The 18439-nt window shown below is 33.1% G+C and overlaps 1 protein-coding gene across 30 annotated transcripts in view; it reads right to left on the minus strand.

Annotated features, from left to right (window-relative positions):
• The window catches only part of LOC114916971 (uncharacterized), a 39533-nt gene that overhangs the window by 12401 nt on the left and 8693 nt on the right, over window positions 1-18439 (minus strand). Inside the window, exons 3-9 of one of the 30 annotated variants that reach the window (XM_083064459.1) lie at window positions 18329-18407; window positions 15873-15926; window positions 15675-15762; window positions 15499-15550; window positions 14537-14652; window positions 10840-14410; window positions 32-9985 (exon numbers count right to left, since the gene is read on the minus strand). In XM_083064459.1, coding sequence (XP_082920585.1) covers window positions 15685-15762; window positions 15873-15926; window positions 18329-18407 — 211 coding nt within the window. In that variant the 3' untranslated portion in view covers window positions 32-9985; window positions 10840-14410; window positions 14537-14652; window positions 15499-15550; window positions 15675-15684. Of the gene's footprint in view, window positions 1-31; window positions 9986-10439; window positions 14411-14536; window positions 18408-18439 lie in introns of those variants that run through there. The other 29 variants (XM_083064456.1, XM_083064457.1, XM_083064454.1 and 26 more) reach the window with 29 other exon arrangements.

The following is an 18439-nucleotide window of genomic DNA, read 5'->3' on the forward strand; positions in this document are numbered from 1 at the left end:
AACTAAAGTTCTTCTTGAGACTTTATATCAATTAGACAGATAAAGACATCCTCATTCATTATAGAAATACACTAGAGAATTTAAAAAGTATGAGATAAATAATTATAAGTCAATGCCTTATAAGTCAATGCCTACACCCATATATTCGTTTTGTAATTTTGTCAACAGACAAATTAGGGGCCTTACTAGCACTACTGCTAATGTCGGCGTAAGGACTGTTTTTATCGGATACTTCTATCTTTTTGGGAGGCCTAAGGACTGCAGCTTCTTCTGTAACAGCTTTTTTCAACCGGAAGTACGGTAAGAGGAATAGCCTATCTTCTATCTAGCCTTGAGCCCGTATCTTGATTGCTGCTATTTTGATTTACCTCGAACATCACCTACGAAATAACAGGACCGGGCAAATTTAGTTGTCGTGACGATACCTTTCTTAGTGGAAGATCGGAAAAGACTTCTTCACGAGACTGATCGACGTAAGATTCGGGAAGGGGACACTGCTGTTATTCAGTTATATATGAACTTCTTTTCTGTGTCAAAGTGAATACCTTTGGCACCGAAAGTAACGAGGAAAACCCTGGAAACCGTTGTGACTCCTACCGATTACTTCTAAACCTATAGAAGTATGATTAAATCCTTATACTTTACTTGACTACAAGCAAACCTAACATCATGTTCAACATTTGCCTTTATGTCAGATTTTAATCTTCTTAGAGAGTCACATTTAAAAATTGTTAAATAAATATTCTAATTCTACTAACTTGTTCTTGTTTTATAAGAAAATTAATAATTTAAAATTAGTAAGATTTTATTATGCAGACAATGCTAGAGATAGGATTGAATGAAAAAGTTTGAGTGGATGCTATTGCTCAAAACTACCTCATCTTATAGGCAAGTAAGAAATAAAACTCCATAACTTTTTCAACGGTAGAGATAGACTATATCTCAATAACCAGATGTTGCTTAAAGCTCCAATGGATAAAGTATCACTTAGAAAACTATTTTAGTCTTGAGAATAATATACTATATTCTATGATAACACGTCTAAAAATCCCATACAACATTTTAAAGTAAAGCACATTGAAATATCAGTCAATGTATCAAACCCATTGGAAGCTTGGAAGTAGAAACCATAGGTGTTGAAATTAGTTTGGCTATGTTAATTTTCTACTATGATAACACGTCTAAAAATCCCATACAACATTTTAAAGTAAAGCACATTGAAATATCAGTCAATTATCAAACCCATTGGACAGCTTGGAAGTAGAAACCATAGGTGTTGAAATTAGTTTGGCTTCAAACATGTTAATTTTCTAAAGAAGGTCACATATATATTTGCTCTATGAAAGAATTATAGAACCATTTGGCTGGTGTTTGACCTCTATTCCCAAAAAATAATCCAACTTGCCAAGATGTTTTTAGAGAAAATATAGCATTGAGTTGACATATAAGCTACAGAGTAAACTTAGATGAACTTCCAATGATGATAATATCATCTACATAGACCAAAAGATAGACATGACAATATTGTTATTTATGTGATAAATGAAAAGAGAACTGCAGCAGAGTAGCTTGTAATCTATCAAACCATTGCCTAGGAACTTGTTTCAGGCCATATAGAGCTTTGTTTAACTTGCAAACCATAATAGAATCAGTCTCAAAACCTGGTGGATGCTGCATCATTTAAAAAAACATTATTAACATCTAGTTGATGATAATAGCCAGTGAAAATCAGCCTAATAGTTATAGGTTTAATGAGCCTAATAGTTACAGGTTTAATGAAAGAGAGTCAATTCTGCAACTGCTCTCTTTACAGTTCACACCATATGGAACTAGTTTGTAATAAGCAGTCAACTTTATACCTCTCCTCTAATCCATTTTTATGAGAGAAATCACATAAAAGTTGACTGTCATTTCATCAGACACTCCGGCTTAATCAAGACCTCCTTAATTTGCTCCAAGGATTAACTTACAAATATCATTACTAAATATTTACGAGGTCTTAAGATAACATATACATGTAATAAACTAGATGCATATTAATAAAATCACACTAAGCTCAAGAAGACCAAGAGGTGATATATTAAAGGAGGCAAGAGAATAAGTTAACTTTTAGAAAGCATAAGAGTAAAAAAGCATGAAAGGAATAAGGCTACTTTTGATTCTTAACTCCTAAATTTTTATGGATATTCTATTTTTTGCCCTTATTCTTAATTTCCTATTTTATCCTTATATTTTGAGACCCTAGACATAAGATTTATTTTTCTTGTATTTCCTATTTTACCTTATTTTGATGTGTCTTAGTCATAAAATTTATTTTTATTTGTATTTTCCATAATACGGAGTATCTTAAATAATCATCCTCCAAATACCCTAGACTAACCTCCCTTAGTTATTTTCAACCAAACCCTACCAAGAGAAAAACCACCCTACCCTAAAAACAACATTCAATATTTAAAGTGAATCAAACCTAAAATACCCTTTAAACCTTTCATCAAATACTTCATCCACTAAACACTACGCTTGAAGGACACTACCCTTGAAGGACTTGATTCCAAGAAATAAGGAATTAAGGTATCCTCACATTAATCAACCATTCTATCAATGCAAGCAAGAATACCATCACATATAATATATATCTCCAGCTTAAGGGAGTGTTTTATCTGAATCCCTAAACTTCAGAGATTATGCTTTATGCTTATTTATTTACTTTAATTGTACCCATCAATTCAATAACCATTCAGATTTAAGTAGTCAGTTAGAAGAGAGAGAAGGAGTGTTATGCAATTGGGGAATCATTTTTGAGAGATTATGTTAGATTCGAAATAAGAATTTGAAGTCAAGAAAACCTTTCACTGACTTGGGGCTCTCATTTCAGCAATATTTCTTTTGTTTCTCTACCATTTCAGCATGTCGAAATAACTACTGATAAGAGACATTATTTCATATTCTTCCCACAAGCCTTCAAGGATGATATCAAGATGTTCTTTTACAAAAAACACAAATGGTTGTCAGGGTATCAAGAAGAATTTAAATGCAAAGAACGTAATCTGAAATGATTTGATTTTCAACTGTTATGCAGTTCTTTGCAAAGTTGATTGGACTCTGGCATTCCTATAAGAAGAAAAGCAATGTCACAGGTAAGAGATCATATAAATAAGGAGTAAAACTATACTCCTCCAGATTTCCTTTCTCCTAGTTCTAAAATATTCTTTAACAAAAATTCATTATTGATTTTTCCAAATAAGAAAATGATTTCTTAAATACAATATAAATAATGGCAAACATCGATGTGCACAAAAAAAATCCAAAGAAAAATCTTTTTTTAATTTTTTAAGATAAAATGATTCTAAGAAAAAAGTATCACATGATAAATTATTATGTAAAATTTAATTCACATACAAGTTCATTATTAGTAGATCATAGGTAAGGACAAGGAAAAAAATTAAAAGATAGGGAGAATCTACAATTTTTTTGTGTCAAAGATAAGTTTAATTATATAAGTAATTTCATGCACAAGTTGAACACCAAGATTTTCATACGAGGTATCAAAAAGAATTGTATACATTATAGTTTATACTAAAAAAAATTAATCGCAGGAAAGAAATTGGTAAAGGCTTTATTGCAAAACATTTACATCCGGTCATATTAAGCAATCTTTTCAAGCTCAATTGAAAGTCCAAAAAACAAAAATTCTAGAAAAAAGAGGAATCATGATAAACAAAAATACTTAAACAAGTATTTGTACACACACAACTCCATGCAAAAATAACATTAATTTGATCATTTTAAAAAAACAAAATAACCTATACAATACTCTATGGAATACATGGAAAATCCTGTAAGAGAAACTTATTCAAGTTTGATTCAACCTTCTACATGCCTGTGGATTTTGATACAAAATATTAAAAAAAAAAAAAAAGAATGAGATAATTTTAACCTTGTTCATTTTCAAAAATAAAACCTCTCAAACTGAGATTAAAAAAATGTTTGACTGGCAAAAACATAAAAGATTCAAAGGTATGCGAAATTATTCAAGTCCAGGGTAATCCAAAAGCGGGGTCATTTGGGATCTCAAAACATTGGTGACTTTAGTACTGAATCTCCTGATTAGAGGAACACAAAGGAAATACAACAGTTCCATATGGGAAAAAAAAAAATACATCCGCATAAGAAGTCGGCAAATGGAAGTGATACCAAACCCAGTACATATTCATTGATTAATCTGTACGATTTAAAAAATCAAAAGTCAACACTTAAAATTCCCATTATAAAGTGTATAAAAATGAAAAGATAAAACGAAAAAAACTGAACAAAAGATAATTTTAAGCTAATTCATTTTCAGAAAAGGGAAGGTCCTATAGCATCAAAGAACCTTTTTGGCAGTAAGACCATAAAACCTCCCAAACAGGCATTAAAAATAATCATCAATTAGCAAAAACATAAAAGATCCAAAGGCATTTACAAAGTACAGAGACTGAAGGAAAATTATTCAGTTCCAGAGTAATCCAAAAGGGGGGAAATTTGGGTCTCAAAACTTTGGTGATTTTAGTCCTGAATCTCCTTGTACAGGAGCACAAAGGCAATACAATTGTTCCATATGAAAAAAAAAATTAAATCCACATAAGTCAGAAAATTAAAGTGATACCAGTACATATTCATTGATTAATCTGTAAAATTTGAACAATCGAAGATTCAAAAGTCAACACTTTAAGTTTTCATTATATGGAGTATAAAAATGAAATGATAAAGCCAATAAAAATGGAACAGAAAATAATCTTAAAACTTATCAAGGCATGTACAGAGTACAGAGACAGAGCAGTAGAGATTGAAGGGAACTTATTTAGGGAACACAATAAGATGTCACAGCATTAAAAAAAATCTAGACAATCATATAAATAGATTTGACATAGTAACATTTGGAACAAAATTTCCACACTTACAGATTTCGTGTTCAATATAGCAAGTAATCATTCCTATTCCAAAGGGAGGTCTTGTGCAGTTACGATGAAGAGGTCATTCAATTGGAAGAGGGAAGACTTCTGTAGATTATATTGAAAATTATCAAGGAAACGGTAAAAGAAGAGTGGTAGAATTTTCCAAACCAAGAAGCAAACCATCAAATATCATAATAGTCAAAGGTCCAACCATGATGTCCCAAATGGTAAACTACAGTGCCTCTTTTGGTCTCCTATCATTCCTGTTAGAAACACAGGAGAACTCCAACACTACCATGTAATCGAACACCATCAAAACCACCAATCAGAATCCAGCCAACAAGATAGCATAACCAATCAGGAACGAACACATAAGAAAACCACTAAAGAAGAACCAACCAAGAAGTTAACATAGCCAGTAAATAAACTATGTAAGCCTGAGGCTTAACAGCAAGTCAGTCAATAATCTCCCGCAACTGTTTCCATTGCTTTTCTTCATTGCAAGGCATAAGCAGAAGTCACGTAGAATTAAATTGAGGAAACAAAATGCTCATAATAGATGACAAATTATAGAAACAGAAAATTTATGATAATTCAAAAACTCAGGGAGACATCGCCAAATCATGCCTGAGGCTTGATGTGCTGAAGGACATTTGTACAAAACAATTCAAAAAAACAATGCTGTAGAAACACACTTCAATCCCTAGGTTTGGTGATCAAGTCCAGAGAAATAAAAGAACAGAGGAAACTCATGGAAGAAATTGATTTTTGCTGTTAGCTGCTCTAAATCATTGTATCAAGAGTAGCAGAATCTAAAATCAGCAACAAGCCTGGCATGCTGCAAAACATAATCAAACAAAACAATCCGATTATGGAACCAGATCGTAAGAATATGAACATCAAACGTCAAAATCATGAAATTGAGATAATCAACCAAACATAATCGAAAACCAAAACCATAACCTAAGCCATATTAACCTATTTAAGATAGAGGAAAATACTTAGGCCAAAGGGCGTTTATATAGAAAAGGGCAAGGTCAGGATTAACGGTTGAGATTATCTAGTAGATGGTAAAACGGTTATAATGCAATGCAATCACATTAAATTCTTGTAACAGTTAAATCATATGATGTCACAATGCCATGTCACAAAAAATGGCTTGATGCCCTTTTCTGTATTGTTATTTCCTCTATAAATAATGATAAGAATATTTACAATAATTATTACCCATAATTACAAAATATTCTAATATATACAATTAAAAAGAACAAACCAGTCTATGATTTGCCTCGTTCATTCTTAAGAAATCAAATCAAAATAATTAAAGATACAAAATAATTCCTAATTGACATCTCCCCTCAAATTGATGGGGCTGGTCAAGCGACATCAATTTGCTAACAAGAAACTGATGACACGGTCAAGGACCAGTCTTGGTAAGAATATCTGAGACTTGAAGCTGAGTAGTAATGTGAGGGAGTGAAATAACCAGATCATCATAAGCATCACGAATAGAGTGACAGTCGGCTTGGTGCTTCATAGAACACTGGATTTGCAGCAATCTGGATGCCGCTTGTATTGTCAACATAGAGAGGTGTTGGATCTGTCCAAGGAAATCCAAGTTCAACCAAAAGACCACAAAGCCAAATTATTTTGGAACAAGCGGTAGACATGGCACGATACTCTAATTCAATAGATGATTTAGATATGCATGCTTGCTTCTTACTTTTCCACGAGATCAATGAGGAACCTAGAAACATGCACCAACCAGTGACTAATCGTCAAGTGTCAGGACACCCAGCTTAATCGGCATCACTATAAATAATCAATTTAGGAGGTGTTCCAGTGGAATAAAATAAACCTTGCTGAGAGTAAGGTTTCAAATAGTAAATTATACAACAAACCGCTGCCAAGTGGAGATGTTGAGGATAATGCATGAACTGACTCATCTGCTAAACAGCAAATGAGATGTCAAGCGTGTAATGGTCAAGTAATTAGCTCGGTACAATAAAGAATCTGGCGAAAAGCAACGTCATGATGATATTTAACATTAACATCAAGAGGAGTGTCCACTGGAGTAGCTGATTGAAGGCCGACCATAGAGATGAGATCCATGGCATACTTATGCTGATGGAGAAATGTACCTTTGGAAGTGGCCAAGGTCTTTCATATGAAATGAGTGCAATTATTTTTAAGTTCTTGGATGGATGCTTGATCAGAGCCAATAATAACCATATCATCAACATAAAGGAGTAGAAGAACAATGTCAATAGGTGTATGGTGAATGAACAAAGAGGAATCATATTTATCTATGTAAAGCGGAACCAAGGAGAGTGAAACGAAATTTGTCATACCATGCTCTAGGAGCCTACTTCAGACTATATAAGGAGAGCTTGCACACTTAAATGAAGAGAAAGGCCCTGAGGAGAAACATGTAAATATCTTCAGTCAATTCACCATGAAGAAAGACATTCTTCACATCCATTTGATGAGGAATCAACTTTAGAGGTGACTAAAGAAAGGACAGTGTCATTTTGGCAACAAGTGCAAATGTCTCATCATAATCAATGCCATACTCTTGTTTGTTTCCTAAGGCAACTAGTCTTGCCTCGTAATGGTTGAGAGAACCATTAGAATTTAGTTTCACAGAATACACCCATTTGTAGCCTATAAGTTTGAAATCTAGAGGACAAGAAACAAGTTCTCTTGAAAAGCTTAGAGTTCATCATTCATTACCTTTACCCATTGTATATCTTTAAAGCTTGTGAATAACAAGTGGGTTAGGAATAGATGTGCCAAAGATAAAAGCTATTAGAGAAGTATGAGAAGAACCATACCTATCTAGTGAATATCTATTAGGAACTCAAGACATTCTACCAGATCATCGTGGTGCAACAGGTACAAAAACAGGTGACGGAGCAGATCAACATCAAAAGGGGGAAGTGGGGACTTGATGACACTGTTGTCTTATATATATGATGCCAAGTTTGAAACGTTCAGTAGATGGAAATAATGTAGAAAATGTAGAAAGGATAGCAAAGGATAGCAATATCAATTGAAAAGAAGGACAAGGAAACATAAATCGACTATCAAAGAATGTCACATTCTTGGAAATGCGAAAATGATGATTAGAAGGATCATAACACAAAAAACCTTTATGAAAGTGACTATACCCCCCCCCCCCCCCCAATAAATGCACATTGGACAGATTGTGTCCCAAGCTTATGCCTTTCAAGCGAAGGTAAATGAGCAAAACATACACACCCAAAAGTATGTAAAGTACTATAATCAGGGTGAGTTTTAAAAAGACGGAAGAAAGGAGAGTCAAAATCAATACTCATAGAAGAAAGGCGTTAATCAAGAACACAGCAATGGATAAAACCTCCACCCAAAATCTGGATGGAACAGAAGCTTGAAGAAGCCAGGTGCGGGTCATATCAAGGAAGTGACGATTCTTACGTTCACAATGCCATTTTGTTGAAGGGTATTAGGAAAAGAATGTTGAGACAGAATGCCTTTTTGCTGAAGGTATTCCTGAAACTCATGAGACATGTAACATCACTAGAATCAGAGTGGAAAACTTTAATTTTGGTTTGGAATTGAATATCCACATATGTCATGGATTTCTTAAACATGTAAAACACTTCAAACTTAAAGCAAGACAATATATCCAAGTAAAAGAATTGAATATCCACATATGTCATGGATTTCTTAAACATGTAAAACACTTCAAACTTAAAGCAAGACAATATATCCAAGTAAAAGACTGTAATCATCAATAAATGTGACAAAATATTTATAACGAGCATGAAAAGCAACAGGAGACATACCCCAAACATCATTATAATTATTTCAAAGCAAAAGGAAGCACGATGAGCACTGGTCAGAAAAGAGAGCGTTTTTTAGCCAACTTGCAAACAAAACAGCAAATAGGTATAGCATTAACAACATTTTTATTTTTAGTGAACCAATTTCAAATGAGACAAAACTGTAAAATTTGGATAACCCAAATTTCTATGCCAAACCTCATATAGATTCAAAACATTATTATGAGCAAAAGAAAGATGATTTGAAATAAATTGGAGTGGAAACAATCTTCCCACTTTAGGCCCCTTCACGATCACCTTCCCCGACACCTGGTCCTGCACAAGACAACCAGTCCAACAAAATTTAACATCACAATTATATTATTGCCTGCTAACAGACAATAAATTGGAAGCAAGTCCAAGTGATACAAGCACATTCTGAAAATCAAAAAACCATGAGTGAGAAACATTAGATGACTTACCTTTATCCCAAGCTAAAATAGCTGAAAGTACCACTTGTTAAATCATTTCATAATGTAGAGCACCACTATCAGATCTACTTGGATAGGAGGACAAGTTGTTGCATTGGTAGTGGCATGGAATGCTTGTCTTGTGTTATTCGTGAACGAGTATAGGAAGTTAGCGATGATATGACACTATTGCTTGCAATAATTGCAAAACTTCTTATTATTACAAACAATATGACCAAATTGTTTGCAAGAAAAGCACTAAACCTATCGCATATCACGACCTTTACTTCTACTCTGGGCAGTATATGCAACCGCGACAGTTCAAAAAGAGCATCATCATGAATCCTTGAGTAAGTAAACCCTAAGAAGTTCACAAACACATGTATCCAAAGACGCAACAACATTCCTATTTAGTAAAGCACTTCTAACAACTTCAAACTCTGAGCGAAATTTCATGAGAAATTGATCACGCTTACTAATGTCGTAGCCTTCTTGAACAGCCAAAGTGAAGTTTGGGAAACAGCAACATATAAAATGGCAGAGTGTGCTGTCCATAAATTCAGAAAACTAGAATAATACTCTTGAAAAGACAAATTACCTTGTTTCTAATTAGCTTCTCCAACTCCAACTGAAAACGCTTGCCTATATTGTCAAAATCCCATCCAAGTGACCACATAATCCTTTCCCTTTGACATACATCTTGAATTGCAATTCCCAAGCAATAATTCTTGCCAATGAAGTGAACACAAGAATTATCGTTTCCAGAGTTGTCAGTGACCTAAAATAAGAGCAGCATGGACCTAAGCAACAACATTGTTGGAGCGCAAAACAGGAAGCCCAAAACCAAAATCACAGGAAGCCCAAAACCAAAATCACAAATTGAGACCACAACCCAAGGTATGAAACCAAAACCACAAATAGAGACCACAAACAGGAATCGCAAACAGGAATCACCACAAAAACCACAAAATCAGGAACTACCAAGACAATGTATGGATCATGTCATGACTAGGGCTGGTACTATGTCACAAAACGGTTTGATATTCTTTTCTATATTGTTATTTCCTCTATAAATAATGATAGAAATATTTACAGTAATTATTATTCATAATTACAAAATATCCTAATATATACAATTAAAGAGAACAAATCATTCTATGATTTGCCTAACTCATTCTTAGGAAATCAAATCAAAATAATTAAGGAGACAAAATAATTCCTGATTGACATACCAATCGGTAACTTTTGCTTTCCATGGCCCTACATAAATTTATTGTTCATCTTCCCTACAAGATGCCAGAGAAAATCCCCAAAAATGAAATGAAAAAACTAAATGCTCTTAATGGATAAAGAAGAAGGGATACAAAAACTCAAAAATAAGAATATAATTCAATAGAGCAGAACCCGGTAATACTCCTGCAACTCCTGATACAAAAAATCCAATAACTCTGACACTGGCAGGACCTACATTATCTTAATAACCAATCCTAATCCAACATAATAAGATAACCGGTCCAGAATGAACATAACAAATAATAAGATAACCAGTCCAGAATGAACATAACAAATAACAATGAAGGTAATAAAAACCTATGGACATACACAGAAAGTTTGTTAATAGTACTCTCCTACCATTTTTTCCACCCCTCACGGTATACTCATTGTTCGTTTTCCCTGTAAGGCTTAATTTTACAATACTGATTAAGCCTCACATGGTCGAAATGGTGAAGTTGAGATGTAAATGATAAAGTTGAGATGGATGAAACCATTGCCTTCAAGACTGATACTATTCCTTACCAAGAAGCAGCCGAAATATGATAATTCTGACTTACCCTACACAGTTAAGTTTTTATTATCAAGTCCAGGACTCATAAAAGATAAAGTCGAGAATAAACATAAATGTACCAAGGAAAACTAAACCTAAAGAGTAAAATGGATATAAAATAGACAAATCCAAAATTTCAAAAACAGCCAAGTAGAGATCACCAATTCAAACGTGTGCATTATAAAAAAAAACTAGTCACAACCCACTGCAGAAGAAACAGGTTCAAATTCAATCCATATTTCCTGTGATCAATTCCAGAAAATGAAACAGTACTAAGTGAAAGACATTAAAGTTATCGGTAGCCACAATCTAACCAACATATTCCTTAATGACATAATTTATTGATTCAATCTTCTGTCGACGAAGATAAAACACATAACTCATTTGGAATCTAGCATGAGAAAAATGAATAAACACAACTAGACTGATAACTAGCAGAAAGATTTGATCGATATGGATAACCAGCAATAAGATAACACCACTATTTCCACATCCAACCCACATATTCACTAAACTTCCCTGTATGACCCTACATGAAATCAGAGAGAAGTAAATAAAAAATCCTCATACTAGACCAATGAAAATCAGAAACAGACAAACCCAAGATTTCAGAATCCAGGGTAAAGATCACCAAAAAATTGAATAAGATTAGCCCCTGTTTCCACAACCAACCACACTTTCCCTGAGAGTCCCAAGCAGAAATCATGAAAACGTAAATTGAGAAATACTCAAAATCTAGGAACAAATCAGCAAATCATGGATGAGGCTGAATAGCACTGCAAGAGAAGAGGTTCACAACTCGATCCATATGCATGAAAAAATTAAGAAACTAACAATACAAAAGATCCCACTGAAAAAAATTATTGTCTAGACTCAATTTTCCATACTTTTTTTGTATGAAAAATGGATAGCAAAATGATAAACACTGAAATATCATTTATGTTGCAAATGAAAGAACTTGAGTTGTACAACCCCAAAATCTCCATGATCAACTGAAGAATAATATTAAAATGATTTATGTAAAAGAAGAAGCAAAAGTCACAAGAACTTTCAGTGTCTTGAGATCTTCGGTCCAAATCACATATACACACACACATAGAGACACAAATATTTATATATGTAATGTATTACACAAATACACGACTCAATGCAAAAATATTAATAATGACTTAAAAAATAATTTGTACAATACTATTATAAAACATCCAAAATACTACAAGACAAGCTTATTTAGCTTTTATTCAAACATTCTACATGCCTTCGGATTTCAATACAAAATATAAAATAGATAAAATTATTTAAGCTTATGACTTTCCAGGAAAAGAAAGGTCATGTGCAGTAGCATGGATAAGCTTTTCTGGCAATAAAACCTCTCGATCTGGAATTATCAAAAAAGTTCAGTTAGATTGTACATAAGAAAAATAATAGTATGATGATTGAATGGAAGTTATTTAGATACAGAGTAATCCAAAAGGGTGAAATTTTAGGATCTCTAAACTTTGGCGACTTTAGTCCTGACGCAGAAACACAAAAGTAACCCAACATTTTGAGATGACAGAAACATGAAATCCCATAGAAAGTCGGCAAAAGATCAGGATACCAAACCCACCAAATATTCATTGATTAATCTGTTGTCAAAACACTAAACTCTGCAAAATCAATTTCAAAATTCAATCCATGTGTTGTGCAATAAATGCAGAAAACAATAACAAGACAGAGTAATTATTATAGAAATCAAATCAAATAGTCCTGAGTTCTTGCTAACATATCAAATGCAAAAGAAAAGGACATTCTCCAATACAATACTGCCTTCAATTTGGTTACCTAGATCGATAGTTATATATCATATGGTAAAATTATTTTCAGAAATACAAAACACAAATTACCTAGATTGATAATCCTCGATTAAGAAGATAGACAACTCAAACACATCAAAGAAATTAAATCAAATAATCAAGCTACCTAGATTAACAAGTCAAAGAAATTAAATTAGACAATCAAGCTACCTAGATTAACAAATGCTCATCAAAGAAACAAGGAAACAAGCTCTAAGAAAATACATAATATATTTGTCAACTCTTGCTGATATAATCCATTAGATTGAACGGTTCCATGCTACTTTCATCTAAAGAAATTAACGGCTTTGTTGTCTAAACCTTCACTAAAGTTATAAACCTTATACAAAGACATAATATAAATCCAGTTGTTCCAGATGTCACTCACAAATGCAACCCACAAAGAAATTACAGAAAATCAAGATAGACGCAACTAGTGATGCCCAAATCAGCAAATACATAAATTGATCAATATAAATAAATAGTCTGAATTTTAATACTTAAATGGGTTAGAAGAGTAAGAGGTCACCAAAATAATATCACATATTCCTCAACTCGTTGCTGTTATAGTCTGGTAAATTGAATAGATCCTCGCTACTCTAATCTTAACAAATTTGTTGTCTAAAGCATCACATAAAGTTATAACCCTAATAGAAAACATAAGATAAATTCAGCAGTTACACATGACACTCACAAAAAGCAACCCATAGGAATTCAAGAAAATCAAGATAGACAACAACCCGTGATGCCAAAATAAGAAAAATTCATCAATTGATCAATATAAATAAATAGCAGTCAGAAGTTCAACACTTAAAATTGGTTTGAAGATGAGTAAGAGGTCACCAAAATTAAATATTTTGCATCAATGCCTACATGCTGCAAAAAAAAATACTCCACACTACAGCAACTCACTGAAGTTACAATGCAAACATTTTGAGAAACTTCAGTTGTAGAGTGAACAACATAATATTTTTTAAGATCTGATTGAACACTTATGATGACACCAAAAAATTAATAATAATTGATATATATCCGTAGAGATCAACAAATCAAAGAGTCAATGGCCCAAAAACGATGTTCTTATTGCTCTGTAGAGAAGGCAATGTAACAAAAGAATTATCCCCCTAACGGTTTGACTCCAATGACACTAATAGACTTGTTTTCCAGTTAGAAACCCACAATAACTGTCACACTACCAGGCTACCAAAGCCTACAAAAGAAAATAATCCGCCATAGGAAGATATTAGAGTCTAGAATGAACACATCAGAAAATAATTAAAGTGAGAGTAATAAAACCAAAGGCTTCATAGAAAGTCTGTCAATAATCTACCACCACAGCTTTCACTACCTCCAAAAACAAGATTCAAATAAACAGCCTAGATGTAAAAAAAAAAAAAAAATGTGTGTGTGTGTGTATATATATATACCCAAAGGAACTTTTATAGTAGAGTGAACAACATAGAACAGAACCTCATTGCCTCCCCTGACACTGCTTAGACAGCATATTCATTGCTTATCTTTGCTCTAGGACCCAAGAGAAACTCTTGTAGAAGTAAATAAAAACCAGGAAAACAAAAATGCTCACAATTAGAAATGGAAAAAAGACAAATCAAAGATGTCACAAACAGAGAGGGATCACAGAAGATGCAGATTCACGTTTGATATTTACCAGGAAATTCCGGTGCTCAATAAAAAACGGAACAAACAAATCCAACTCCAAATATGATGTTAGTGTTACAAAGATGATATCCAAGTAAGGGAATCTCTTGCACAAGCCCGGATATCCTACGCCATGAAAATAACCAATTAAAAGACATCAAAAAGATAGCCACTTCAGAATGAACATAAAGGAAACAATAATGATTATACCAAGGACAATGAATCATAAGGTTTTACACATAATTCAATCAGTACTACTCCCCAACCAATGTGCTTCCACAGCCTAGCATACATACATCAATACCCATCTTCCATGTAACACCCACAAACAAACAAATCAAGAAACCTAAATAGACAAAACGAAATGAAAGATGAAAAATATAATAATATAATAATTCAAAATTCAAGTGAGGATAACCCTCAAGAAGATGCCAATAGATGTTTGGATCAAAATTCCATCAACCTGCAGATTCTTTTGCTAAATATACGAAGTGTAACAACACCTATTTCAAAAACTGCTATGACGAAGAAGATATCCTGTTAGGAGCGGAGAATCAAGGAAATTTCCATATACCTGCATATTCTTGTGCTAAATATACAAATGAAACAAAACCAATCCCAAAAGTCTTGCTGTTACAAAAAGGTATCTAATTAGGAGCAGAGATACTAATAGATCACATAAAGATTTACCAAGCATCAATACAAGAGTGATTCTCCAAATCAAAATGCAAAAGAACTAATTAAAAGCCAAACAAAATTGCCCCATACTCCTTCGGTGGAGAAGTCAAATTGAATTGGGATAGTGAAACCAGTGCCCCTTTTAAGACTCGTACAGTTACTACTATACTGAAACACGAAGAAATCGGATATTACCAGCAAACATCAATCCATAACCACAGAAGATGCCATTGCATGAGTATATCAAAACAGAAAAAATTGTCAAGGTTTAAGGTTTTAGGGAAAAAATCGTACATTCTCCGCCCACTGCTACAATAGCCTTTCACGAATTCATTGTTCATGTTACCTAGAAGACTTAATGGTAAATCACCAAAAAAAAAAAAAAAAAGAAGAAAAAACTATGCTCGTCACAACAAAGAAAAGCATATAAAAATCTAAAATTTCAAATCTACTACAATAAATAGCAATACCAATTAATACTCATACAATTCCAGTTACAGAAACATCCAAGATAGCCACTGCTTCTGATGCCAACCAACACACAGTCCCTAGTCTTCCCTGTAAGACCCAAGGAAAATTTTGTTGATGTAAACAGCTAAATGCTAATACTGGACCAATGCAATGTAGAAATAAAATCGGGGAATTAAAAAGCCATAGGTAGAGATCACCAAGTCATTTAACAAGATAGTCTCTATGTCCACAACCAACCACACATTAACTGCCTGTGAGACCAGGAAGAAATCAAGAATATAAGTAAATCAGATTTCACTTTTACTAGACCAAAGAAAAGTAAAAAACATAAGGCAAATCATAGAATTGAGAACCCAGTGTAGTATAGATCACCAAATCATGCATGAGGCTGGATGCTTATGCAGAACATAACACCAAACTATTCTCAACACTACATGCAAAAAATATATATAGGTTCAAAATTCGATCTAAATGCCCCGTGATCAAATATGGAAACTAACAATACAGAGATCCATTGAACAAAAATTAAATTTATTTAGACTTTATAGCTGTCCTATTTTTCATACTTGTGCACAAAGAATGGATTGCAAATTGATACACTCCAAAATCATTTGTTCTAAATTATATTATGTACTTGAGCATGCTGAAAACAAAATGAAATTGAGTGAACAGTGCCAACATCTCCATCATCAACTGAAGAATAATATTAAAATGATTGATGAAATAGAAGAGTCACAACTCACAAGAACTTTCAGTTTCTTGAGATCTTCAGTCCAAAGCACATCATAAAACTAAGAAAAAAGACACTTAACAAATACAAAAGAAAAACCATATTAACAAAGAGAAAATAGTTCTATGAAAAAAATGCCACATGATAAATTATGTAAAACTTAATTCACATACAAGTTCATTATTAGGTAGATCAAAGGGAAGGACAGGGGGAAAAAATTAAAAGATAAGTATTGTATCAAAGATAAGTTGGATTATATAACTAATTTCATGCACAAGTAGAACACAGACTTTCATAAGTATAAAAATAATCATAGGAGGCATTATTATCAAACATTTTTTACATGCTTTCATTTAAGCAATCTTGTCAAGCTTGATTGAAAATTCAAATAACAGTTCAAGAACAAAGGAGGAATCAGGTTAACAAAATTACTTGAACAAATGTATGTATACACACACTCACAACTCCATGCAAAAATAATATTAATGTGATCATTCTAAAATTAAAAAATAAAAAAAAACCTACATTACTCTTAAAAATACAAGGAAAATCCTGCCAAAGAAACTTATTCAAGTTATGATTCAACCGTCTACATGTCTGTGGATTTTGATACAAAATATAACCAAAAAACAGATAATTTTAAGCTTATTCATTTTCCAAAATAAAACCGCTCAAACTGAGATTGAAGGGAAATTATTCAGGTCCAATGTAATGCAAAAGGGGGTCATTTGGGGGTCTCAACTTTGGTAACTTTAGTACTGAATCTCTTGATTACAGGAACACAAAGCAAATACAACAGTTCCATTTGAAAACAAAATCAAATGAAAACAAAATCAAATCCACATAAGAAGTCAGCAAATGGAAGTGATACCAAATATTCATTGATTAATCTGTACAATTTTAAAATGAAAAGTCAACACTTAAAATTCTCATTATAAAGAGTATAAAAATGAAAAGACAACCAAAAAACAGGAACAGAAGAAAACTTTAAGCTTATTCATTTTCAGAAAAGGGAAGATCCTATGCAATAGCATCAAAGAACCTTTGTGGCAGTAAAACATAAAACCTCCCAAACAGGGATTGAAAATAATGCTCATTTAGCAAAAACATAAAAGATCCAAAGGCATTTACAAAGTCAGCAAATTGAAGCGATACCAAATCTAGTACAATAATCAAACCCACATAATAGATGACTAAGTATATAAACAAAAAGAAATATTACAATAAAACTTCGGGAGACATTACCAAATAATGCGGAGGCTTGGTGTGCTGAAGGACACCAAAACAATTCCAAAAACTATGCTGTAGAAAAACACAATTCAATCCCTAGGTTCGGTGCTCAATCCAGAGAAATAAAATAATAGAGGAAACTCATCGAAGAAATTGATTTACCAAAATCAAGAATAGCGTAAAAACTATGCTGTAGAAAAACACAATTCAATCCCTAGGTTTGGTGCTCAATCCAGAGAAATAAAATAATAGAGGAAACTCATCGAAGAAATTGATTTTCCAAAAGCTGTTAGCTGCTCTAAATCATTGTATCAAGAATAGCGTAATCTAAAACCAGGAACAGACCCGGCAAGCTGCAAAACATGATCAAACAACACAACTCGATTATGGAACCAGACATGAGCGCAAATCAAAACCATAAGCTAAGCCATAGTAACGTACTTAACATATAGGAAATAATTAGGCCAAAGGGGGTTTATTCAATGGTTATAATGTAATCAAATTAAATTCTGCTAACAGTAAAATCATCAGAAGTCACAATGCCAATGGGCAACTTCTGCCTTCAACAGCCCTATATAAATTATTGTTCATCTTCCCTACGAGACACTAGGGAAAATCACCGAGAATGAAATCAAAAAACTAAATGCTCTTAGTGGAAAAATTGGATACAAAATCTCAAAATTCATAACGTACTTCAATAGAAGCAGAAACCATCAATACTCGTATAATTCCAGATACAGAAACATCCAAGAACTCTGACACCGCCAGGACCCTAAACAGTCAAAACAACCAATCCAAAACAAA

The sequence above is a fragment of the Cajanus cajan genome, chromosome 9 (genome assembly GCF_000230855.2).
Source record: "Cajanus cajan strain Asha chromosome 9, NIPB_CcT2T_4, whole genome shotgun sequence".
NCBI lineage: Eukaryota > Viridiplantae > Streptophyta > Magnoliopsida > Fabales > Fabaceae > Cajanus > Cajanus cajan.